Here is a 24,241-nt window from a genome sequence, read left to right as displayed (position 1 = left end):
TCTTTTGTCAAAGTCCGCTTAGAATTACCAAACTGAAGATGCATTTATCCTATCCCCACATTCTGACGGCAACTGCACCGGGATTGAGAGACGACACTAAGATATATGCAGCAACTCCGCAGCAGACCATCTGCAATCAAGCAAATTAGGATTGTCCAAAAAGGTTATCCCCACAAGAGTTGACATGATTGTGTTTTGGGCAAGTCTAAGCCGAGGTGTGACATGATCCCATTCAAGGCATGTTTGGAGATGACGGTAGGTAGCAATTGTCACTGTTGCAAGCCCAATTGAGCTACTGGAAGCACAAGAAACCAAACTATCGAGTCAGTTTATTCCGTTTAGACTACCATGTACAGGGTCTTGGTTGCTTTTCTGTGCCCTTATGTCATCTGGTAGGCGAGGTCTGGCTGCAACTGCCGTTGTCCTCCAGAATTAGGACATCTATTTCCTGATTCATATCCTTCTCCTCCATCTCCACTCCCTTTTCGCCAATATTTCCCATTCAATCACTCATTCTTAACACCAGCACCGGCTGTAATTGACTTATGGAACCTCCCTCTCGAACAGAGCCCGCTAAGCACAAGCGCACACGATCAGGATGTCTCAATTGCAGACGCAAGAAGCGCAAATGCGACGAAGCTCGACCTTCCTGCGGTACATGTCGCCGTCGCAACGAATCCTGCGAATGGGGTCTCAAGATTGCTTTCCGGGCTGAGCATGCCCGATGCTTGAATCCCCACCATCCTTCGATGCGCAAGATGGCCCGGAGGAAACCGCCCAAGGAATTCGAGATCTTGGATGTCACGGATGAAGTCATCCGTGATTACAACGGCGCCGAAACCGATGAAGGAGAGGAAGACCGTAGCAATCTTACGGGCTGTTACACACAGAGCCGCAACCATGGTGAGCTGATGTTCTGGGAGAGCCAACGGTTTGTATTGATTCCTTCGACATCATAGGTCGGCCGAGTCTTCTCTTCAGTGAAAGACCATCAGATACCAGCTCCAATACGACAGATGGCTATGTATCTATTCAAACGCCTCCTGTAATTGACATATCGTCACCGGCATCGCAGCGTCGAACGGACACCGCTGTTGCCGACCTGCTTTACTTTAGTCAGAACGGCCAATCCCACCACCCCGTCGAGATTGACCCTACTATCCATATATCTATGGACACAGTTCCAATTGACATCATAACAGAGTATCCATACATCGACCAACTGCAACCATTTACACCAGAGGGTGTATCAGAAGATGGCATCTTTCTACCAGGCTCTGCATATCATGAATTGCACTCAACATTGCGAAACCATCTTATTCAGGAGACGCGGTCAATTGCGCCCACAAGATCGACCACACCACATGTTGAAGCAGAAGCTGAACCCGACGATGCTCCATTGGACGAGACAGAGGATACGCTCCCCATAAATGACTTTCAGTCGTCTCAGGCGCCGCTGTTGTCGCAACAGGAAGAGTGCGCCCTCTGGAAGAATTACTTTGACGAAATCGCCCCGTGGCTAGATAAATTCGACCGGGACCGACACTTTCAGCAGATCATTCCTACCATGACTAAGGATAACGACCATCTACGATACTCAATGCTGGCCCTCTCCGCACGACAACTTGAGTTAAAGCATACCCTCGCGACCAGCCGTAGCCTTGCCCTTTATCAAGAAGCGATACATCTGCTTCTCCCACACCTACCAACACGTGGGACAGCCGTCATTGCTACATGCGTGATACTCTGTGTGTTGGAGATGTTGAGTTGTTCTCCCAAAGCGTGGCAACGACATCTAGACGGCTGTGCAAGTCTCATGGAAGCTGTAGGCATCAACGGTTTCGTCGGAGGCACAGAGCAAGCTTTGTTCTGGTGCTTTGCGCGTATGGATATCTGCGGCGGCCTGATCTCGTCAGTCAAGACCCTCATACCCATTAATCACTGGGCATCAAAAACCTCATCAATAGAGAACGATGTCGAGCTGTTTAAAAATTCTTCCAACTTTGAGGAATGGGCCAACTATGCGGTATATCTTACAGCGCAGGTACTCGATCTATTAGCGCCCTCTCCATCAGAACCAACCCGAAACGAAGTCAAATTCCGTACCAAGTGGCTCAAGTTGTGGAAGCACATCTGCGAGTGGTACCAGGAACGGCCAGCACCTCTATACCCTATAATGACGATACCATCGAACGAAACCTCGCCCTTCCCAACCATTCTCTATTCAAATCCTGCGGCGATGTCCGGAAACCAAATGCACCACACTGCATCGATTCTCATGCTTCAGAATCAGCCTGCTATGATACGGCTTGGTCATTCTTCAAAGCCAAGAAGCATTTTGTGGCACGCAAGGCAGGTCTGCGGTATAAGCATGTCGAATGAACATCATGGTGCATGGACGAATAGTGTTCAGCCATTGTGGGTTGCTGGGCGTTGTATGAGCCATCCAAGCGAGCACAAGGCGATATTGGACATGCTAGATCGAATTGAGAAGGAGAGTGGGTGGAAGACCAAGTGGCGAGCTGATGATCTAAGAGAGTTCTACAAGTGCTCTTTGTCAACTATATGACAGAGGATTCAAACCAGCATATCAACTGACGAGAATTATGTGGTTCGAGAATCTTACCTTCCAATCTAGTTTGTCTAGTTGCCCATATACAGCTTTGACTTCTAAATTACTCAAAGTGAGCTCTTGGTTCTATTCGGGTGCGTTTGCTTGGTTGCCTGAATGCTGTCGTTTGAGTGTGTTCTTCGTTGCTTGCCGTTGGGGCTCACGTGAGAAAATATGTGAGACAGCGGAACCTTGGAATTCCCCCAAAAGAATATCCGTATCACGCTTTCTCGACCACCATCCCAACACTTCCTATCACAACCACAAATTGACTACATGATATCAAACAACGGACATATCTATCAAGTTGGTTTTTATTTATCCAAGTGTCGCTGTTACGATGAAAGAGGCAAAATCTATCCATGACATCATCCGCCAGCATCCAAGGGAGCGAGTTCTCGTTCAGCCGCTGGAATGGGTACAACTGCACCTAGAGCTGCTCAAGTGCTCCTTCAAGGACGTGTCCCCTGAAACTTTATCAGAGGCTTCGGATACAACTGCATCCGAGGCATCGGGGAGTAAGAAGACCATCGATCGTGATGCAAGGACAGCTGAGCGCTTGGCAACTTCGGATATGAAAAATGCAGCCATCAAGAAGCTGATTTCTGAAGACGGCGGACCTCTGAGGTTCCAGAGGTATGGTATGAGCTATTTGATTTCAGTCGGCTTTCTGACCGCTGTTCAATAGACCCTTTGGCTACTTCTGCTTTGGTAAGAAGCATGAGTATCGTCTGCATGGTGCAGTCTTTTCAATGCGCTTGTCTGGCAGCTTAGCACCCGTCTTTGCTTTCCTTCAACGAGGGATGATCCGGATCCAACGAGAAGGTGTTTTTCAACCTCCTAGACCAAGACGGGCTAATCCTCCGGCTGAGTCTTTACGCAAGATGCGCATTAAGCAACTTGAACCAGAAGATCAATGGCGTGAACCTTACATCCTGGCTGTGCTCATAGGTCTTGCTCAATCACAGGCCGAAGACAAGAGCTCTCCTCAAACTCGGTTTCGTCAAAATCGCGTTTTCAAGGTAACACTGTCCTACGTTGGTGGGTGTGGTTGAAGCCATGAACTGACTCTACTTTGATATAGACCTGTGCTGTGTATGTGGACGAGGACAACTCAGAGTTCATGTACTTTTACAATGCACAAATCTCCCTTGCTTTCTTGAGCAAGTTTGAGTATCCACAGACGCTCCACAAGCCGACGGGCGCCATGTCCTCGGAACTCTGTATCCGGATGAAGAAACTCACCTTTAAGCCGTTCTCGACTTTGAAATCGAGACTTCTCGCAGAGATTCAAGATTGCTACAAGGATGACAATGAAGAACACAAAGAAGAGGAAGGGCCCACTGAAAAGGGGGCCGCAGGGCAGGGCAGCGGAGAAAGTTCGCAGCCTAGTCACGATAAGAAACAGGTTGGTGCTCCTTGTCGGCGCGATAACCTGGTAATCAGGTAAACTATGGGTCACGGCTGGGTAACAATATGACGGTATACATGGATGAGGTTGAATTTCTCTTGGATGGTGATGGAAATTGCTTAGACTAGTGCTGCAACCCTGGTATGTCATCAGGAAACATCTCCATTACCGTTAGTACGCTGACTGCAACTCGGAAACTTAAAGCTCAAATAGGCCAGTTCTCGGTGTCCCCGTCGACGAGTATTCGCCGAGCTGCCTATTTTGCTACAATCGCAACATTACTATATCTCAGGCCAAGGCGGATCATATAAACCTAGCATATTTCCACCAGTCGTTACTGATATCATATCAATACGAAACTTTAAAAACAATAGATCGTGCATCGGCTGTTGAGATCCGTTGAAACAGATCGGCTAACAAGGTTCAGGATGACAATGCCGAAACACCAGTCGAATGACTGACTGCTTTCCACGCACGTCGATCGATTATAGTTGAAACAATAATGCACGTTGCCACAGACGGCGGTTTCATGGGCTTCCTTGCGTTTGTCGAGCCGAGACCTTGCGTCGACTAGGTATCCCTGCAAGTTCCCGTGGCTATCCCGGGGGAGGGAAATCAAGGACCATGACGAAAACGAATCGTGGGATGAATTGTGGGATGAGAGAAATGGCCAGTACCTGCTTTTTTGAAACGTATGCGATATATAAGAGGTGGGGATCTTGCTGATTGATGATGTTTTACCAGATCACTCGCCAGCAAACTCTCACATCTTACACCACTCCACACATTCTTCCAACATGAAGTTCCTCTCTATCCTCCTTTCTATTCCAGCTCTTGTAGCAGGACGATATCTCAGTGATGAAGTCAGCTCTGGGACTTCGACTCACTACGGCGGCAACGTCGGAGGAGGTGCTTGTGGACTTGTTGCCTATACCATTCCTTCTGGCATCTACGGAACAGCGTTCTCTGGACCCAACTGGGATACTGCAGGTGTCTGTGGTAACTGTATTGAGGTCACTGGTCCAACAGGAAAGAAGATCAAGGCTATGGTATGTATCTTCCTGCGGAGTTTTCTCGCTGGTGTTGACTTCTTCTCAGATCGTTGATAGATGCAATGAGTGCAACAAGGGACACTTGGATCTCTTCGAAAACGCTTTCACAGCTGTAGGCGGTACGAACGGTCAGGTTCAGACCAGCTGGAGAGCTATTTCTTGCGACATCACCACTCCTCTTGTTTTGCGCAACAAAGAGGGTAAGTCACTGATCGGCCTTATTACACATCCAATACAGTTTACCCTAAAATGTATGCTTATTTGATCACTAACCTTATCTTAGGAACGAGTCCTTACTGGTTCTCCATGCAAGTTCGCAACAGCAACCTTCCTGTCAAGAGCCTCGAAGTCAGCACCGACAATGGCAAGTCATGGATTGGAACCACCCGAAAGGAGTACAACTTCTTTGAAAACCCCAGCGGCTTCAGAACCGATACGGTTGATGTTAGGGTCACCAGCTCTACCGGCAGCACTATCATTGTCAAGGGCGTTAGTGTCAAGCCGCAGACCGAGTTCAAGGCTGCCTCCAACTTCCCCTAAAGAACTACCACAGCCTTGCCATGGTAGTTGCACTAGGAACGTCATCTTGCACTGTCTGACCGGGCAGGTATGGGATAAATGGGATGATTCCATCGATGACGATGCCAATTTATGCAGTTCAGTACATACTTCATACGTATATATATCAACAGAAATACATGCCATTCCCGCTTATCAGCGGAATAGTTTTGCACCGTACATACAGCTCCACTTGATACGAAGAGCTTCGCTGTCAAACATCAACAAATGAGGCGAGCAGCCCGAGACTATTCCCCATCCTTGATAAATCTTTGTTGAGTCCCGCACTTTGACCATCTCCATTCGCTTGATTACTGAGCCTTGGCAAATGGGTAAATGAATCTTGCATCTGTACCCTTTGCTTACGAGCCATGGAAAGGCCACCGTCTTACACCATCTCGGAGCAGTATACTAAGCAGTACCAGATCCCGACGTCAGCTTGGGGGCCAATACATCATAACAACTTTTGGGTGTCAGCGCTTGATGTAACAGCGCTTATCTTGAGACACGCATGTCGACGTATAATGCCAGCTTGCCAACTTTCGAAATCTCAAAAGCTGGATTTAAAATGTCTGAAATTATTTTTCGGTCGTTCTGAGTATATACCCCTTGAACAAAAACTATTCCTACTTTATCACATACCATGTCCTTCTCTAACCAAAGTCAAGAAGTCGCGCTTTCAGATTCATTAGATTCTTCTAAGATGCGCGAACTTGACAATATCAAACCCCATCCCATTACTGGCCGGCTTATCGATTCCTATCCAGTTACCCGAACAAAACCAATACGCGTCCTATGCCTCGCACAATCAAGGACAGGAATAGCAACGCTTTTCGCGGCCCTCAAGCAACTAGACTATACCCCATACCACATGTCTATCGCCATGGGCAGTCCAAAGATAAATTATCGTCTTTGGCGCGAAGCACTCGACGCAAAGTTTCACAGCAGAGGCAAACCCTGGGGTCGAGAAGAGTTTGATAAGATCTTTGGTTCTTATGATGCTGTGCTTGATATTCCGGCTATATGCTTCGTGGAGGAGCTTGTGGCTGCCTACCCGGAGGCAAAAGTCATCGTCATGCAGCACGATGTGGATAGCTGGTTGCGGAACATGAACTCGACAAGCGGTCGTGTTCTACGCTGGCCTCTCTGGGACACGCTGGCGAGTTGGGACTCCATACATGCAGGACCTTTTTGGGAGTTCTCAAAGACAGCCATTCCAGCTAGTTTCCATACTGTGTCGGACTTTTCGACAAAGTCGCCCACGAGGCAGGCGTTTCATGATCACTACGAGTTGGTCAGAAGGACAGTTCCTGTCGAGAGGACACTGGAGTACCGCGTCGAGGAAGGGTGGGGACCACTTTGTAAGTTCTTGGACAAAAGTATTCCCGATCAAAAGTTTCCGAGGATCGACGACTCAAAGAAGTATATCCTCGCACATAAGATGATATGGTGGATGGCGTTTGCGAAGATGGTCGGTAAGGGGTCTTTGGCAAGTGCTATTGCTGGGGTTTTTACTTCGATGATTGCTATGTGGAGGTTGAGATATGCCGTTAATGTCGTTTCAATGCTCAGGCCTTTGGCTGGCTTTTCTTAATACTCTTGGATGAATTGTGCTTGCTAGTTAGTTGTATTGATTAATGAGTTAATTGGTGTTTATAGTTGGTAATTCCATCACATACTTTCATAAAGAGTAATTCTTGGAGGATCAGACGGTTTAATGCATTGACGCTCTGACATTGTCGACCCGCTCTAGACATCGAGACTCTTCATCATTAAAGAATTACTTCGTTATCATCCGAATTGGGGTTTATGATAAGAATTTGTCTACTGGATTGTAGCTGATGCAAATTATTTCGAGATAGAACGTCATTCTAGAACGTCATGCAACTCCGCACAAGTCCAGAGCCAAGTCCCTGATCTACCAAAAAGCCATTTATTGCCAAGAACAATAAGAGTCGAATCAAAGCAATAATTCAAGTCTCGATATAGCAAAGTCCAGGCACTTTATTCTGAAGATAAGCATGTCGTGGCTGATCTTCTCCGCATGGAAATCACGGAAAGCGTCTAGCTTTGTGTCAAACCCAACGATCTGGGAATAGTGGCACCCTATTTCAGGGTCTCGATTTCCCAATACATTCCTTATTACGCAAGAAACTAATCTCGGGCTTAAATCTTATAATCTAGTTGATGTGGTTTTCGAGTACATATAGACATGGGATCTTGGCTTTTACTTTGCTCTTCTTCTTCTTATCATCCCATCTACGCACAACTACCAACTAACTCATCATGAAATTCATCACCAGTCTCGTCATTCTCGCCGCAGCTACCGTGTCTGCAAAGCCTGCTGGAACCAAAGAATGTTCTGGAATCTACCAGAGATGCCTTGAAACAATAACGGTACGACAAGCCTGCCCGACGATACATGTAATCGTTACTAACATCTTGCTTGTAGCCTGACGAATGTCCGAAGGGCGATCGGGATTGTCTTTGCCAGGCTTGGGATGATATGGTAACGTATGTACAGCCTTTGAGTTCAAAGACTATCAAATGCTTGACTTAGTACTGATGTCTTTTATCATAGATGCCTGGAGCCTTGTCCCAATACGCCGCGATTCTGGCTTTCAAAAGAAAATAAGAGGGGATTTTGCCAGTAGGAGTTGGGAATGATTTAGGTTCTTGAGTTTCGTTATACCCCCGATCATTTGTTTTGAGTCCTTATACGAATACAAAGATGGCCAGTTCAGGCATATCCAATACATGATACTATTATATAATCGAAGTGGTCTCATAAATATCGACCGGATGTCTCTCGTGCTGAGGATGGATATGCAAGACCCCTAATCTACACAGGTATTTGGCAGAACGGAAATAACATGTTATGCCAACCTCAAACTCCTGTCATACCTATAAATCACACTGTTGATACGCAAAAATAAGCCCATCACAAACTCCTCTCCATGCTTTTAAGGAAGAGCTAATATTGGAAATATACATTATTGTCATAGCCGTTGATCTTGGATCCCCACTACGTAATGTTGAACTGAACATCCTTGTTGTTCTCATGATAGCTCAAATGGATGGATCTGAGGAGTAGGAATAGCAGTTCCTTGCAGCTCGGAGGGATTCGATCCAGCCAACTCTTTGGGTCCATCAATGGGCGGTGTTGGCACTGCAGCTTCAGCAGTACCCTTCTCACTTTCGGGCTTGTGCTCATTGTTCTTCCGTAGCAAGTGCAGAGCAGCAATCGCCGTTCCGCAGACCACAGCCAGGCCTCCGACAACACCGCCAACTATTGCGCCCACGTTACTACTGCGGCGAGAGCCATTGTCGTCAGAGGCCTCAGTTGCTGTCTCAGAGAGAGTTTCCGACGGGGTGGTTTCGTCTGTCGTGCTGCTCGAGGGCCCCGATGTCTCAGCTGTCAATGTCTCTGTGACGGGTTTCGTTAACTGCAGGACTTTCGGGGTCATGAAGAAGGTGTCTGTTGCTGCGACGGCACCGCACGCCATATAAGTGTATTTGTGTCCTTCGTCCATGATCAAGTACGCGAAGCTACAATATTGCTCTTTTTTGCTGTCCGGTCCGCGTCAGTTGATGATTTATGACCTTAAAGTAACAGCATTACCATGTCGTAGCTAGCAATTTTTTATTCTCCGTCTTTCCACAACCACCAAAACAATCGTGGTGATCGCGGCACCGTCCGACAAGAGTACAGCTAGGATCGCCGCCGCTCTTGCACATACCCCATAGTCCATTCTGTGTACTGAACCGACATACGCTGCCAGCTGATGGTGTTCTTATAGCCTCTGGATCACCGTTCTTGTAGCCACATGTTACCATCTCGGACGGGACGCCACGCTGTGCAAGGAGGCCATCTGTCCGACTGGGGGCTGATGTCTCAGTTGGAGTGGGAAACTTGGCGTACAGAGCATTGGCCCAACATATGCAGAAGTGAAACAATAAAATAGCCCGTATTGTCAGCTGCATTTTAGAGAATCTTTTCTCTCTTAAAAGGGAGGGGAAAAGAGAGAGTTGAAGGATGGAGGAACAAACGGTCGGGAGAACTCATGTTGGTAGATAGATGATTTGGGCATGGCTGTGGAGACGGAATCATGCTGAATTGATTGTACGACACATCAAGACGTGGATACTGGTCATTGGATGCTTGTTATTTTGTTGGTTTTGTATTGGAAGCTTTGGACAGTTGGAGAACCGTAGGTGCTGTTGGTTGTTGGTTGTTGGTTGTTGGTCGAGTTGGGAGACACCGTTTTAAACGTGATGGATCAACCGTGTGGATCGGGATCTAGAGAGTGAGAGTGTCATGTTCCGTTCCCTGCAGGTGATGGATCGATAGCTTATCAGCGCTTCGATTGGTCGCTCGTCTAGATAGATGAACTTGACATCTGTCTTGGCTCAAAAAGGCAAGTTGTGACCCTTGCAGCCCTACCTCTGGCTCGGCCTCGATCCTTGGTGCCTTACAAACGATGCAGGCTGAGTGATTTATTTAATTAGTAACGCAGAAAAGGACATGGGGGATTTTCAGCCTAAAGATGCAAGGTGGGAAATGAAAGGAATGAAATGAGAGTGACACAAGAGGATTCAGGATCTGGGGGATGTTGGATTCTTGTTTAGATACTAAGTAAAGTGCTCTGTAAGCTGGCAGAGATTATGAGCTGTTGCAACTGTCAGTAAGTAAGTGAGTGATAGAGTGAGTCACTCAGTCAGTGTTGAACTAGACCCTTGATCTCGGAATGCATCAGCGTCATCTGCCAGAAATAAAGACTCTGTCAGGTCATTGTCAGCAGTGAGATTATCGTGTTATCATCGTTTGCAAGACTACGCCCCTGCTAGTCTCCCGTGTAAACGAGGTCCCCGAATCCAAAATGACTTTTTAGGTATGGTCAGAGAGGCATTAGCGAATTGTAGGCTAGCGAATTCCAGGCTGAGCCCACTGTAACGTGCCTTTGACAGCGTTAGTGGGGGGACTCGATTGCCGCCAGCCGAAACCCTTCCCTTGGGCTTGGAGTAAGTGGCTCACAAACGGTCCATAGTCGGCGCCCTTGACACCCTCGCCCTTCAGCCATTTTATGGTTAAGGATAGTAGGTACTTCTTTTTGCATGCCGCCCTTTTTTTCTTCTTAATTTCTACTTCTCATCTCCCTCACTCTATTCTTATGGCTCTTTAGGTGCTGGTCGACGTCAAGTTCAAAATGCATCGCACAATCTTTGTTCTGTGTGTGCCTCTCGTTTGCTTCCTATTAGTCTCAACCAGTCTATACCTGGGTCGCGACCATATAACTCGACTCTCAGAAACATACCTTCCTCTTTACGCACCCGGCCTTGCAACAACGTCTACAGAAATAACATCCTCTCCCTCAAGTTCCACATCAATATTAGCATACACAGTTTACGCTGAGAAGCCAACTCCATATACAAACATCGACTCTCCCACATCAACAGCATCATCTTCTACTGCCTCAGCTACACCAACAAAATCCGCCATCCCCATTGCAAATGGTGAGATTTATTTACAGCACCCGACATGAGAAAGACCTCTACTAACATTTCCCAGGTTCTGTCTTGTCTACTGAGCGCCTCACTCCTTACATCCACGCCATTCTCGATCCCTTATCGAAAGAGCGCCTGAGGTTGCAATGTCCTCCCTTGGATACCAAGCGATACAAGAGCCTTCAAAGCAATAAAAACACTCGCAAAAACGACGACGATGAGCAACCCATTGATTTTTACTTTGCCCTTAATTTGCGCAATGTCGTCAACCTTCTCCCTCGTCTCATGGGTAGTATCGTTGAAACAATAAAGTACCTCGGGCCCGAGCGATGTGCTCTGTCAATTGTCGAAGGCAATTCCCCTGATGGCACGGCCGATGTTCTTGTCGCTTTACACCCGTTCTTGGAAGAATTGGGTATAAGATACTTTTACAACAACTCGGCCATTAATCCGTCTAAAGGACCACGCATTCGCAAGCTGGCCCAGTTGCGTAATCTGGCACTTGAACCGCTCTTTAAGAAGAAAGTGCCAGCTTCCGATGAGACCACTGTCCTCTTCATCAACGATGTTGCAGCATGCCCCGACGATTTACTCGAGCTTGTGCACCAGAAGCGCAATCTAAATGCCGACATGACCTGTGCGATGGACTTTACATACGCCGGTCCAGACCCTACCTTCTATGATGTTTGGGTAAGTTGCAGCATGTCCTTCGGACCTTGACTGAGACTAACATATTTACAGGTGGCCAGAACACTTGCCGGAGACACCTTCTTTCCCATCCCCAAAGATGGATCATGGGACAATGCATGGGATTTATTTAGAGGAAACAGAGAAGCCCGCATGGCATACGACGCTCATCTTCCGTTCCAAGTATTCGCTTGCTGGAATGGAGCTACCGCATTCACAGCTGCACCGATCCTCCACGGCCTACGCTTCCGAGACCCCATGAAGGACGAGTGCTTCCAGGGCGAACCCCAGCTATTTTGCAAGGATTTATGGCACAAGGGATACAGAAAGATCGCGGTAGTTCCCAGTGTGAGTCTGGAGTATACAGATGCAAGGGGACACGACATCAAGAAGCTCAAGGGCTTCACAAACGAGGTGGTGCAGCATATGGACGAGAGCAAAGCCCATATTGATTGGCAGTACGAACCTCCCGAGAAGGTCAAGTGTATGCCTTCCTTCGATCGACAGTCCTGGCTCCCTTGGGATGAGTCGCTGAAGGGACGACGGTAATAATTATTAATTGTGTATACTATTCATATTATAATAGCATTGTTAGACTAGGGCGGCGTTGATGGAGTTCAACCACGAACAACTTCTTTTTGCATTCAAATAGAACAAGCATTTCTCAAACGACACCATTGTGTCCTTCTGTGTATGAACTTTTGGACTCGACAAACTTGCATGGTTGAACAGGTACAGAGTGGCACGAGATCTTAGTTCAGTACCTCACAAGACGAAAGTGGTATGACCTTCAACCCCGCCCCGATCCAACGTTAACTAAGAGCCGCCACCAGTTTGGCTATTGATGGGATAGCCGCTTATTTGGTGCAAGCGCTCAGCTCTGGGAGCTAAACATAGTGTATGGCAAACTCAAAGTAAAGCCACCTTTGACACGGACATGTCCGTGGTGGTGGCCTCATTTAACCGCTGAAGGTCTGAAGCTGGAACGTTTCGATAGCTCACCAACCTTGTGGAATCACTTCGCCCTCAATTTGTGTCGTCATCTACTGGTATCACGTTTGAAGGAAACGAAGACGCAACAGAGTTGAAGTATCTACAGTAGTGTATTCGCTAGTCTATCTTTGGTTCATCCTTAATCCATCCTTGGTTAGGAGAGCTTGTAACAGAGAGCTCTCTCGACATCGACAAGCAACACGTTTCCCCCAATCCAAATACCGGTTCTCAATACACAGATCCTTCTATCTTTCCTCCACATTGAATAGAATTACATTCCCTTTCCCTGGATGCGCTCAGCGGCAATGCCGTAAGCAGAAAGGGTGTCTCCAACTTCACAAGGATCCTCTCCAAACTCAACCTTCTCAAATCCCTGAGGTCGATCCTTCTCCAGGGCCATCTTGCCCATCTGTGCCTGGCAGCGGAAACTACCGAAGCGGTACTCCACGACAGACCGGCCACCCTTGACCCGCGCGGGCTGGACAATGAGAGGGGTGATCTCGTCAATCTCAAAGACGAATCGCTCCTTGAAGAAATCGGTCAGGCTGTCGGGGTTGACAAAGGACGATTTTCCGGTGATGATGAGCACGCGAGAGGCGGCTCCGACCATGGGCTGTTCACCGTACTTGACGCGGTTGTGAGTGACTCGAACGGGATATCCAGAGACTTCAAGACCCTGGGTCAAAGACTTCGAAAGGAGCAGCTGCGCAGGACGAGGAGTAAAGAATACAACCTTTGCAGCGGCAGTGTCATGTCGATCATAGTCAGGCTCGTTGACAACAGTGCACCAGATGCGGCCGACGTTGCGAATCTGGGCAAGGAGCTGGTTGTGAGTAACGTCCGGAGGCAGGTTGGTCAACCAGAGAGCACAGTTCTGCTCGGGAGACAGGTCCATGGCACTCGCGTTGCGCATAGTATGCTCGCCCTTGTAGTTGTCGGAGAATATGTTGATCTCGGGTTCTTCTCTTCCGTTCTCACTGCCAACAGCTGTGCGGTTGTGGTTGATGGCAGCCATGGGTCTGAAACCTCGAGGAGTAGGAGACTGACGAAGAGTAGGACTGTCCGGCTGGGGGTGCATAGGCACGGGGGCGTTGCTGCACGAAAAGGGTTGTCGAGCCTGGTACGAGCTCAGATAGCTTGGAAGCTTGAAGGAGCGAACTTCCTGGTCAGGCGAAAGAGCGTTTTGACGGGGTGCAGACGTAGGAGCTTGGTGTTCGCCGAGGTTGAGCTGGTTCAAGTGGCCCTTGAGACCCTCCCAGATGGCGGGAGAAGGGGCAAGGCTTCCAGCGAAACTATCTCTAATAGGTGAAGCATGGTCGACGGGAGGAATAGCAGGCTGGCGAACTGGATTGGCAGGTACAGGTGGGTGGGTAAGCATGTGATTCACAGCCAGAGGATACTGAGTCTGAAGTTGAGCTTGAGCTTGGGCCAGACCATCGGCGCTTGGCTTGATGCTGAAGTTGTTTGAGCTACTTCGAGGATTGAATGTGCTTCCGGCAGTACCATTGCGCTGGTAAAAGAACAAGTGGTGACCTTGTTCCGAAGGAGGAGGCGTATGCTGAGTAGTAGCAGCAGAAACGTAGCTCAAAGGCACAGCTGGGATCTGATCCTGGCGGGCGCCGTTCGATTCGGTGAAAAGCTTGGAGTAGTCCATCGTCTTGTTGAATCGTGGGTTGGTGTGAGTACCCATCTCAGTAAAGGGGGTGTTCTGCTGAGTAGGAGAAGGGGTAATGTCGGACTCAGCAGGGCTGCTGGAACTCTTGTGAGAGTCGGGAGTAGAAGGCGATACCATCTTGAATAGAGAAGTTTCAAGATGAGAAAAAGAATAAAAAAGAACAGCGACGGTCTGATGGGATGTAGTAAACAATAGCGCACAGTACTCAAGTGTAGGTAAGAGTGGTGTGGTGAATGGAAAGATGAGATACCAAGAGGATCAAAATTCGAAGGTGAAAAATTGAGAGCAATTTATAGTCGTAGTTCTTGAAGTGAAGATGCGAATGAATTGTCTCTTCTTGTCCCAAGTGAATATCCCTGTGGAGATGAGGAGGGAAATCAGATGAACAATGCAGCGTCGTTTTCTATCCTTTCATTCATTGATGATTCCAGAAACCGATGATGTGCCTGAAGCGGGTAAACGAAGAAACAGCAATAACGAATGACAGCAAGTAAATTTTTGAAAGAAAGGAGAATAAAGCTGGATTATTATGCTTCTTTCTTCTTCAAAGGGAACCAGAATTTGTCTTCACCGCAAACATGTATAGAGAGTGATGTTGAAGCTGAGTGGGAGCGAAGCGGTCGGTTTGTCCCCGTCGGGTAGCTGCGCTGAAGGCGTGGAAATGCAGCACTATGCTGTCAGACGGTGAATACAAAGTGCGGTCAGATTTGGAGGGAAGTTGTATCGGTGAAGAAAGAAGAGTTCTTTGTAGAGGAGGAAGATTTTGCGACCGTTTTGTGTTTGGGAGATTGGATCTGTGGTTGCTAGGGAAGAGTGCTGAAGATCAAGGTGAAGATGGTGGCAGCTGGCAAGCAGTGGCAGGCACTTTTTCGTTTAGATAAAAACTAAATCTCTCCAAAACCGAACTTAGTGTCAGCCTGGGAAATTTCTTCAATGCTTTAGGCAGTCAAATACGCAAAGGCTATCTGTCACGGTATCTTGCAGTGAAGTGTCGCTTTATACTTCTAGAAGCAATATGTAAAACAAATGTACGCAAGTAAGCTTCACGCCTTCCATGGAACCTACCTAGGCCAAGGTTTTGCAGTTAAATATGCGCTCTTTGACTTTGATCTGCGAGTCAACGGTTGTCCTCTGCCCACACCTTCTTGTGGGCACACGCAGACAAGCTCAATACAAGCCAACAGGATGCATCGTCACTTCACGATATCATGCACATATCAGTATCTGCAAGCACTATGGGACATTCCCTGGCATGTCCTGTGACTTACCAGCATCATCGACCTGGTTGTACAACCGTCAATGCTCATGGTCCTTTACTTTGGGAATAAAGGCCATTCTCAATCACCGCCGGCAGGCTGCACGACCACATGCTTCCCTCATATCGGATTGTTTCCGAACATACATGTCTTTTGAGGTAGAGAATGGCTCTGTCTACCTTGTCAGACATTCCACGTCGCTGGTAATCTGGACGTGCACGCATGGCCTTTCTGCTCAATGAGAAATGGGGGAAACTTCAATATGCCTCTTCCCTTGTACGGCACAGTTCCTTTGTTGCCTGGCGGAATGGATACGCAACTTCGCCATGTTAAGATCCCCGAACTGTGGTGTTCGTGACATCAAAGACTCACTTGACTAACATTCCATAGCAAGGCATCAGGACCTCGGCGGATGGGTTTCTTTTGGAGTCCTCTGTCCAGTCGTGTCACTGTCAGAAAGGCCCGACTTACCAAAAAGATTGTTCATCTCAGCGTCGAAATAGATCAAGGAGGCCATTCCCAAACCATTTCACTTATCTGATTGATCATATTGATCTATTCATGCGTGCAAAAAGAATGATTGATCCACATTTGCTCATGGCTAAAAGAAAAAAACATGCGGTTTATGTGGATCGAACACATGACCTTCAGATATCGTAATGATTGAAGTTTGACTTCAGTCTGACGCTCTCCCAACTGAGCTAAACCCGCTTGTTGAAATTATTGCACGATAATACGTGTCATGTCGACACTGCGCGAGTCGTCTCTAAGGGCGCGAGATTGATACTGAGCCTGTGTCAAGCAAGTACCATCACCTCTGAATATCATCACAGCATCAGCACACCCCGTCAATACATCAATTTCCAAGAAACAAATGACAGGTGAAAATATATTTGTTCAAAAGCACATAGTAACGAACATATTTATTCGCTATGCATAATACAATACAAATGCTGTAATTCATGGCGCCTAACCGTCCCATCCCATTTCATATTGATCTTTGCGAATTCCGTAGTCTATCATTTACAACGAAACAACAAGAACCTGCCCAGTAATCAGGTACTACCTGACGATTTCTTGCTTTTTGCGTTAAAACATCCATCGTAAGCTCAACCCCTGGATCGTAGTCCTCTTCGGACACCAGTTTGTGCCGCCCTGCCTGTCTTGGTCACCTTGGTAGGAGCAGGAGCAGCAGCAGCAGCTGTGGTCTTCGCCGCGGCTCCTCGTCCACGCTTAGCTGCGGGTGCTTCCGCATTCTTGGTGCTTGGAAGCTCGCCCTTTCCAGACTTTCCTTTTGCAGGTCGTCCACGAGCTTTGGGCTTTTCGGCTTCGGCTTCGGCTTTGGCTTCGGCTTCGGCTTCAACAGCTGGCTCTGCCTTCTTCCTTGCAGGGCCTCGACCTCGCTTGGCGGGCTTAGGCGCTTCTTCAACGGACGCGGCCTCAGCAGCCTTTGAACGTGCAGACTTGCCGCGCTTGGGTGCTGATTCCTCGACAGCTTCTTTGGTAGCTTTGGCCGGTCGTCCGGGTTTCTTAGCAGAAGTAGCCTTGGCTGACTTGGCAGGAGCAGGCTCCTCAGCTTTGCGCGTTGTACGTCGCTTCTTGGTCGCAGGCTCAGGTGCCTCAGCCTCTGGTTCTGGTTCGGGCGCAGATCGCTTCCCACGACCACGCTTGGTGGTGGTCTCGGCTGGTACATCCTCGACAGCCTTCGCAGCAGCAGCACCCCGTCCCCGCTTCTTTGGTGTCACAGGTTCGGAAGTGGTGTCTTCGGTCTTTGTGACGGTCTTGGCTGCTCCACGCTTCTTGGATGTAGCAGGCTCAGCTACCGGCTCTCCTGTGGCCTCCGAAGCAGCAGCCCGACCACGTCGTTTCGGGGCAGTCACGGGCTGTTCTTCCGGAGCAGACTTGGCTGCACGGCCGCGTCTCTTGGGTGCTGGCTCCTCAGCGGGGGTCTCTTCTGTGGCGGCCGGACGGCCACGCTTTCGAGTCTTGGGCTCAGAGGCGGGTTCTTCAGTTGCTGGTGCCTCCACCTTGGCAGCTGGGCGGCCGCGTCGTTTGGGTGCTTCAACAGGTGCGTCTTCCTTAGGCTCCGCGGCAGCACCTCGTCCTCTTTTTGTGGCTGTCTGAGTTTCAGTCTTGGGGGCAGGAGAAGAAGCAGCATTCTTTGGTGGTCGGCCACGCTTAGCGGGGGAGGGAACAGCGCGTGGCTTTACAGCACGAGTAGTCTTAGCAGGAGTATCTTCAGCTGCGTTGGAAGCTTGGCTTGTACGACCAGCGCGCTTGGGTACCTCAACTTCAGGCGCAGCTTCTTCCGTCGGCTTGGGGTTTTTGGGCGGTCGACCACGTGGCTTAGGGGTCGACGCGGGCGTTGCGGCTGCCTGTAGTCCGATAACTGTCTTGGGAGTACGAGCGGTGGCAGGCCTTCGAGGGGTGACGGCAGCCTTGCTAGCACTAGCTACTCTGCGGCCTCTAGCAGACAAAGGCTTCGATGCGCTCGGAACAGCAATTGGAGTGGCCTCGGACTTTCTCGGTCGGCCCCTCTTTGCGGTGCTTGGGGGCGGGGCTGGGGTAGCTAGAGCGTCACTCTTTCGCGGTCGTCCTCGCTTCTTAGGAGTTTCATCGACAGTAGTGCTAGCTGGCATAGACTTGCGGGCGCGTTTCGCGACCGAAGGGGGTTTAACTGCAGGAGACGCCGGCGCAGACGCGATATCGCGACGCCCACGAGCAGACTTGGTGACAGATGCCGTAGTCTTATCGGCAAGGCTTTGTTTGCGAGGTCGACCTCGCTTGGCGGAAGGTGCAGGCATATCTTCTTCCTCCTTATCGGATACTTCGGTGAATGATGCTTTCTCTGTATCTGACATCTTCTTGAGCTCAACGACAAGGGATGGTGTTGACGCTCCTGTCTCAGTCTGCTGCTCGGGCTGTGATGACACAGCTCGGCCAGTCTGGACATCATCTTGTTCGGAAGTCGCGACTGCCGGTGCTGACATGCGCTTCATCAATCCTCTTCCTACGGAAAGTAGGGCGGATCTGAGTTTGCCAGGTCCTACCGCCGGGGCTGAACTGGGTTCTGGTGAGTTGGACTGCTCTTGCAAGGGAGTTTTCTGGCCATCAACAAGTTTCTCGGCATCACTCAGCAGGTCGATGTGAGCATCGGTGGGTGTTTCTTCGACACGATCAGTTTCGCCTGTTGCGACTTCATTGTCGCGGTCGTTCTGTGAGGGTGTTTCCTCTGGTTGCTTCTCTGATGACTGAATAATGGTTTCGCTGTGCTCGTAAACCTCGACTCGCGACTCCTCGGCAGCTGGCGTGTCGATATCACTTTCGACCCGGACTATTTCCTCTGTGGTATCCTGCTGAACGATGGTCTCCTCGCCGGCTGGCTGTTCCGGCGGTGACAGCGGGGCGCGCTGGGAAGAAAAGGCTTCCTGTGCTTCGGCAGGTCTTTCAGTGGAGACAGGTTCATGTGACGTGGGCTTTGTTGGTAGAGGGGAAGCATCAGGCGAATTGAAATTGTCGCTGTTCAAGGTTTTATCAAGGGTCGATGCATCGCGCTGCCAGGGCCAAGTAGGTGCAGGTCCGGGACTCGTTCCAACTGGAGGCGCGGTTTCGGCAGCGTTGTCGCGAGGTGCATAGATCGGATTGAAGAGAGGAGACGTCTCGGGACGATACGACTCGGCGAAAGAAACATCATCTTCTGGCATTGCATGGGGCGCACCAGGAGATGAATTTGGCATCGCAACGCGCTGACCATGACCGAGCCAGTCGGACGAAGAAGCAGAGGCAGAGGCTGAAGGGGCACTATGGCCAAAATTAAAATCCATATTTAGAGGCAATTTGCGAGTGAGGTTAACATTGAACAATTTTGACAACGAGTTTGTATGTAGGAAATTGAATTTGTTGTTTACTTAATTTTCATGATATGTGTGATACAGGCTGAACAGAGCCGAGCCCGCGTTGCGACGGGCGCGTCACGTCAATCACGTCAGTCACGTTTTTAGAGAGGTTCGCGCGATTATAGTGCGTGTCCATTTTTGGTTAGCCTATGACATAATTTATTCGTCCCCAGTAATCGGAACTGTTTGCGAGCACTTGCAGTTAGATAGTTGATCTGGGGTTGGCGCTTGGCATCTGAGCTTGCGCTTGGCGACCTTTTTAGACAAATTGTTTTACTTGCAAAGTAACTAACGTCGATTCATCGTTAGCGTCAGAACCAAATGCTTACCTATCTATCTTGATATGGAACTTGAAAGTACCTGTACCTCTCTGCAATCATGGTCCTGTTTCAGAGAGCAAAGCCGCGGAGTCACGGACAGATGGACAATCGCGATTTACGACCGGTCGCTGATCGATTTACGGTTACTACTCTAGACGATCCCTTACCTAAGAAAATGGTTAATTCATTTCATTCATCCATGACTGCCGACCTCTGGATCCTTTGTCATGGACCAACAACATGTGGATGGATGACTCGTAACTGGACCTTCGGAACTGGCTGCACTGCCACTCACTGCCCAGAGTCTAACACCCGAATCAATCAATCCGCGGCGGCATCTGATCTTTCAAGCCCAATCAGGAATCGCGAGGTCATCCCTCACCCTCCTAACTCATTTCAGGGTCTGTTTACCGCTACTCCACAGCCTAACAGCTTAAGCTTATGTTGTTGCCCGTATGGAGTAGAGATTACGGTTTCTGCAATAGTTATCCCCTTTGCTGTTTTTCTTATCCCTGGATATTTGTCGGAACAGGCGCTTCGGTATGCGGTGCTGTATTGTGATGTGATGTGCTGTGCTGTGCTGGCTGCATCCACATCCACATCGCTCAAGGGCTGGCTTGCTTGCTTGCTTGTTGGGCTCTATTGTTGCCCTCCCTCGATTGACGCACCTGCAGATGCCTTCAATACCGTCATCGGATCCCGGCCTCTCGGCTTAGCGGTAATTGTTTAAGCACTGCCCGCCTGCTCTCCCCTTTCTGAAAAGAGTTGGCTTGCAACCTACTCACTCCTTCTTTTTCTCCGGCTAAAGAAAGGCACAGCAATTCATACCTTAGTATCCAAACTTTATCCCCGGCTCGCAAAAGGAACCCCCCCCAAGACAAACATCCCTCTCCAGGGTTTCTTTCAGTCGTCTCCGGCGTCTGACGCCAAACAGACGAACCATGTGGCGCCCAAATCTCAATTTCGTCAAGTTGCATTGTGAGTGCCTATTATATCAGTATACTGAAACTACTTGCGAGATGCAATACAACTAACAGCGGTGCTTCTTGGCGACACGCAGATATATACATCATTGTCATGGGTCTTTCTAGCTTCCTTTTTATATATCCTAACGGCAAGCTCAGTGCAATCGATGCTTATTTCCTGGGTGTCAGCGCCTCGACCGTTACCGGCTTGACTACGTGAGCCACTTTCTGCAACGCTCGTGTTTATCCCTCAGGACTAACCAATTCAGTATCGATGTCCCTGTCCTCAGAACGTACCAGCAGTTGTACCTCTACTTCATTCCCCTGGTCTGCAATACTGTGGTCATTAATATCATCGTCGTCGTCGCGCGTTTGATCTGGTTCCGGAAATACCTTAAGAAAGCCGGTCAGTCCATCACCTTACCCATGCTTAACGAGACGTCACTGACTTTCTACTCAAAGCTCCTACTCTGTTAAGCCGACGCAGAGCCGCAGATCCAGATCCCAAGGAAGATCCTGAGATCGGTGCCGGGATTCCCGTTTCGGAGCAGCCTGAACACCGACCCAGCATTGCGCGTGCTGTCACAGACCGTGTTCCCAGAAACACTGCAGAGAAGGATGTACTCCCCCAGATTGAGGCCCGTAGTCAAACGCTCCCAGCTCCTGATCAAAATTCACAACGTTCTGTGGAAGATGGCACACCTCCCGTTAAGGACGACAAGGTGGCCGAACACGGGACGAAGATCACATTTGACCCTTCAACCGATCATCATCCTCGGCATGAACACCAAGACTCTACTCTCTACATCCCTGGACCCCGCGCCCGTGATCAAGGTATGCATCGTCGATCCTTGTCCGATCACTGCTGACGTTTCTAGGACTGCCTTTTGTTGAGCTGAACAGCGGCCGTCCCTTTAGCAGAGATACACGAGATGGTGCGGTGATATCACTACTCTGCATGCATATGTGCTAACCGCTCCTCCAGATGATACTATCGAGCCTATTTCTCGCACCTATTCTAATTCCATCAGAACTCTTCGCCATCGACGCAGTGGTCTTATCCTGTCCCAAGTTCGTTCGGTAGAACGTGTTGCTACCGTTGCTTCCTCGCTGTTTGTCATCGGCAACACTGCTCAAGGTCCTAAGGAGCGTCCGTTAGCAAGAGCGCCGACACTTGCTGTAGGTGATTTCCCGAACTTGTCGCGTGAGGTGACAATTGGGCGGAATTCCATCTTTCACAACTTGACGTCAGATGACCGAGAGGAACTTGGCGGTATTGAGTACAAAAGTCTAAAGTTACTCCTCAAGATCATCGTTGGTGAGTCTTGAAGTGCCCCATTTACAAGAAAGTCGCTAATGGATACAGGCTACTACGCTTTTCTCCAATTCCTGGGTGCTGTCTGCCTGATAGGATGGGTTAACCATGCTCCCAGCAAGTATGTTGACTATATTGCTGAATGTGGTCAGAACCGTTTCTGGTGGTAAGTCCCATATCTATTTGACGATAACAAGCTTGTCTCATCTCCTATTCAGGGCCATCTTCTCCGCTCAAACTATGGTCGCCAACTTGGGTTTCACTTTGACCCCTGACTCAATGATCTCATTCAATGATGCCCCGGCTCCGCTGCTTATCATGAGCGCCCTCGCGCTTGCTGGACATACGTTCTATCCTATTCTACTCCGCTTTATCATCTGGTCTGCGTCGAGAGTCTTTCCAAAACAGTCTTCACTGCAAGAGCCGTTACACTTTCTCCTGAATCATCCGCGTCGCTGCTATACCTTGCTGTTCCCTAGCGGACCGACCTGGGCATTGTTCGCCATTCTCACCCTCCTCAACGTCGCCGATGTCCTCTTCATCATTCTTCTTGATTTGGACAATCCGACTGTTACAGTTCTCCCGGGATGGCAGAGATTTTGCGCCGCTGTGTTCCAGGCCGTCAGTTCACGGCACACCGGTACTGCCACTTTTAATCTGGCCAACGTCAACCCAGCAGTGCAACTGGCTTTGCTGGTCATGATGTACGTTTCGGTATATCCTATCTCTATCGTGGTTCGATCTTCCAATACTTACGAAGAACGCTCCCTTGGAATCTACGAGGATGAGCAACAACCGGATGAGGAAGATGGCGGTTCCTATTTTGTGACACATCTACGGAATCAGCTCAGTTTCGATCTGTGGTACATTTGTCTTGGACTTTTCTGCATCACCATCGCAGAGCATAAGAAGATTATGAATGGAAACGACATAGTGAGTACCATTCCAACTCCAACTTAGAGTATGCCACTTACGATAACAGGCTTTCACAATGTGGCCCATCTTGTTTGAGGGTGTGTCGGCATAGTAAGTGCGATCCTCCCGAGCGACTTGCAGCGCTAACTGTCCCGTAGTTGTAATGTCGGCTTGAGTTTAGGATACCCAACGATTAGTGCGTCATTTTGCACCGAATTTACAACTTTCAGTAAACTCGTCATTTGCGCCATGATGATTCGTGGGCGGCATCGCGGGCTCCCATACGCTTTGGATCGCGCCATTGTCCTGCCGACCGAAAAGTCAATGGGCGACGAGACTACCTCTACGCGCACGCGTTCTCGCGAATCTCACGAGCATCATGAGTAGAAGCATCGATAGATACTTTTCAGTATACCCTACTATCAAGGACGATGGATAGGTCCGTTGGGCGGTTATTTTGCATTATGGTTTCATCATGTCTTTCTTTCATGCATAGCGAGGTCGCAATTGTGCTTAGAAGGCTCTCAGTGCCAGAACGGATAGAACTGGTTATTTACGATACATTCAGCAAACAGAACACAAGAATCATGTTAACACGGCCATATCTATAGATACTTTAGTCTTTTTATTAAGCTTCGAGATAGTGTTGGACACTTCATCACCAGCACATACGTACAGGTCTGGCTCTTGAAATATAAATTTGTTCAGGCTCATATACTTCCGAGTTTATCTTGGTAACATCAGCCATGCGTCAATCTTAAACTTTTTACTTGTATAAAAGAAGAAATTTCTTCAATTCTTCTTCCTATCCAGTAACTTTCCCTCATTAACCACCAAGACGCTTCCGACCTCCAATCACATCCTCCAACATGGGCTTTATCTCGACCCGATTGTGTTCAGGAGCACGCGCTGTGTCTCCAGCGTGTTTAAACATCTACCAAGAAAAACTGTATGAGCTGCCGCATTATTTCACGATGGAGGCTGGCCAGCAATGCTACTGTCCATCCAGCCAGGGACGCTTTGAAGTCATCATTGCATATTTCGTGTACATTATACCCTTCTTGTCTCTCTTGTGGGAAATG

General features: G+C 48.8%; 10 protein-coding genes across 10 annotated transcripts, besides 1 other annotated feature; 7 read left to right on the top strand and 3 right to left on the bottom strand.

Annotated features, from left to right (window-relative positions):
• Positions 1–545: 545 nt before the first annotated feature.
• FPSE_05211 (uncharacterized protein) lies at positions 546–2,569 on the top strand (the record flags this gene model as incomplete). The annotated part of the gene is made up of 2 exons (XM_009258329.1): positions 546–903; positions 960–2,569. The coding sequence occupies 2 exons, from the start codon at positions 546–548 to the stop codon at positions 2,567–2,569; spliced, it is 1,968 nt and encodes a 655-aa protein (XP_009256604.1).
• Positions 2,570–2,951: 382 nt separating this feature from the next.
• FPSE_05212 (uncharacterized protein) lies at positions 2,952–4,061 on the top strand (the record flags this gene model as incomplete). The annotated part of the gene is made up of 3 exons (XM_009258330.1): positions 2,952–3,247; positions 3,300–3,633; positions 3,696–4,061. The coding sequence occupies 3 exons, from the start codon at positions 2,952–2,954 to the stop codon at positions 4,059–4,061; spliced, it is 996 nt and encodes a 331-aa protein (XP_009256605.1).
• A 758-nt stretch (positions 4,062–4,819) lies between these two features.
• On the top strand, positions 4,820–5,614 carry FPSE_05213 (uncharacterized protein; the record flags this gene model as incomplete). Its single annotated transcript, XM_009258331.1, has 3 exons — positions 4,820–5,071; positions 5,121–5,274; positions 5,358–5,614. The coding sequence occupies 3 exons, from the start codon at positions 4,820–4,822 to the stop codon at positions 5,612–5,614; spliced, it is 663 nt and encodes a 220-aa protein (XP_009256606.1).
• Positions 5,615–6,275: 661 nt separating this feature from the next.
• Positions 6,276–7,226, top strand: FPSE_05214 (uncharacterized protein; the record flags this gene model as incomplete). Its single annotated transcript, XM_009258332.1, has 1 exon — positions 6,276–7,226. The coding sequence occupies one exon, from the start codon at positions 6,276–6,278 to the stop codon at positions 7,224–7,226; it is 951 nt and encodes a 316-aa protein (XP_009256607.1).
• A 692-nt stretch (positions 7,227–7,918) lies between these two features.
• FPSE_05215 (uncharacterized protein) lies at positions 7,919–8,267 on the top strand (the record flags this gene model as incomplete). Its single annotated transcript, XM_009258333.1, has 3 exons — positions 7,919–8,029; positions 8,085–8,141; positions 8,214–8,267. The coding sequence occupies 3 exons, from the start codon at positions 7,919–7,921 to the stop codon at positions 8,265–8,267; spliced, it is 222 nt and encodes a 73-aa protein (XP_009256608.1).
• A 424-nt stretch (positions 8,268–8,691) lies between these two features.
• Positions 8,692–9,165, bottom strand: FPSE_05216 (uncharacterized protein; the record flags this gene model as incomplete). Its single annotated transcript, XM_009258334.1, has 1 exon — positions 8,692–9,165. The coding sequence occupies one exon, from the start codon at positions 9,163–9,165 to the stop codon at positions 8,692–8,694; it is 474 nt and encodes a 157-aa protein (XP_009256609.1).
• A 1,674-nt stretch (positions 9,166–10,839) lies between these two features.
• On the top strand, positions 10,840–12,373 carry FPSE_05217 (uncharacterized protein; the record flags this gene model as incomplete). Its single annotated transcript, XM_009258335.1, has 3 exons — positions 10,840–11,146; positions 11,202–11,827; positions 11,879–12,373. The coding sequence occupies 3 exons, from the start codon at positions 10,840–10,842 to the stop codon at positions 12,371–12,373; spliced, it is 1,428 nt and encodes a 475-aa protein (XP_009256610.1).
• A 715-nt stretch (positions 12,374–13,088) lies between these two features.
• Positions 13,089–14,609, bottom strand: FPSE_05218 (uncharacterized protein; the record flags this gene model as incomplete). The annotated part of the gene is made up of 1 exon (XM_009258336.1): positions 13,089–14,609. The coding sequence occupies one exon, from the start codon at positions 14,607–14,609 to the stop codon at positions 13,089–13,091; it is 1,521 nt and encodes a 506-aa protein (XP_009256611.1).
• Positions 14,610–16,857: 2,248 nt separating this feature from the next.
• On the bottom strand, positions 16,858–19,572 carry FPSE_05219 (uncharacterized protein; the record flags this gene model as incomplete). The annotated part of the gene is made up of 1 exon (XM_009258337.1): positions 16,858–19,572. One exon carries the CDS (start codon positions 19,570–19,572, stop codon positions 16,858–16,860), a length of 2,715 nt encoding a protein of 904 aa, XP_009256612.1.
• A 935-nt stretch (positions 19,573–20,507) lies between these two features.
• Positions 20,508–20,547: a microsatellite.
• A 494-nt stretch (positions 20,548–21,041) lies between these two features.
• FPSE_05220 (uncharacterized protein) lies at positions 21,042–23,546 on the top strand (the record flags this gene model as incomplete). Its single annotated transcript, XM_009258338.1, has 9 exons — positions 21,042–21,145; positions 21,199–21,335; positions 21,392–21,763; positions 21,808–21,864; positions 21,915–22,247; positions 22,296–22,410; positions 22,463–23,177; positions 23,227–23,270; positions 23,318–23,546. 9 exons carry the CDS (start codon positions 21,042–21,044, stop codon positions 23,544–23,546), a joined length of 2,106 nt encoding a protein of 701 aa, XP_009256613.1.
• Between the last annotated feature and the right edge of the window lie 695 nt (positions 23,547–24,241).

This window comes from Fusarium pseudograminearum, chromosome 2, assembly GCF_000303195.2.
Source record: "Fusarium pseudograminearum CS3096 chromosome 2, whole genome shotgun sequence".
Taxonomy (NCBI): Eukaryota; Fungi; Ascomycota; class Sordariomycetes; order Hypocreales; family Nectriaceae; genus Fusarium; species Fusarium pseudograminearum.
The sequence above is the reverse complement of the archived record's forward strand: the minus strand, read 5'-3'. Positions and strand labels throughout refer to the sequence as shown.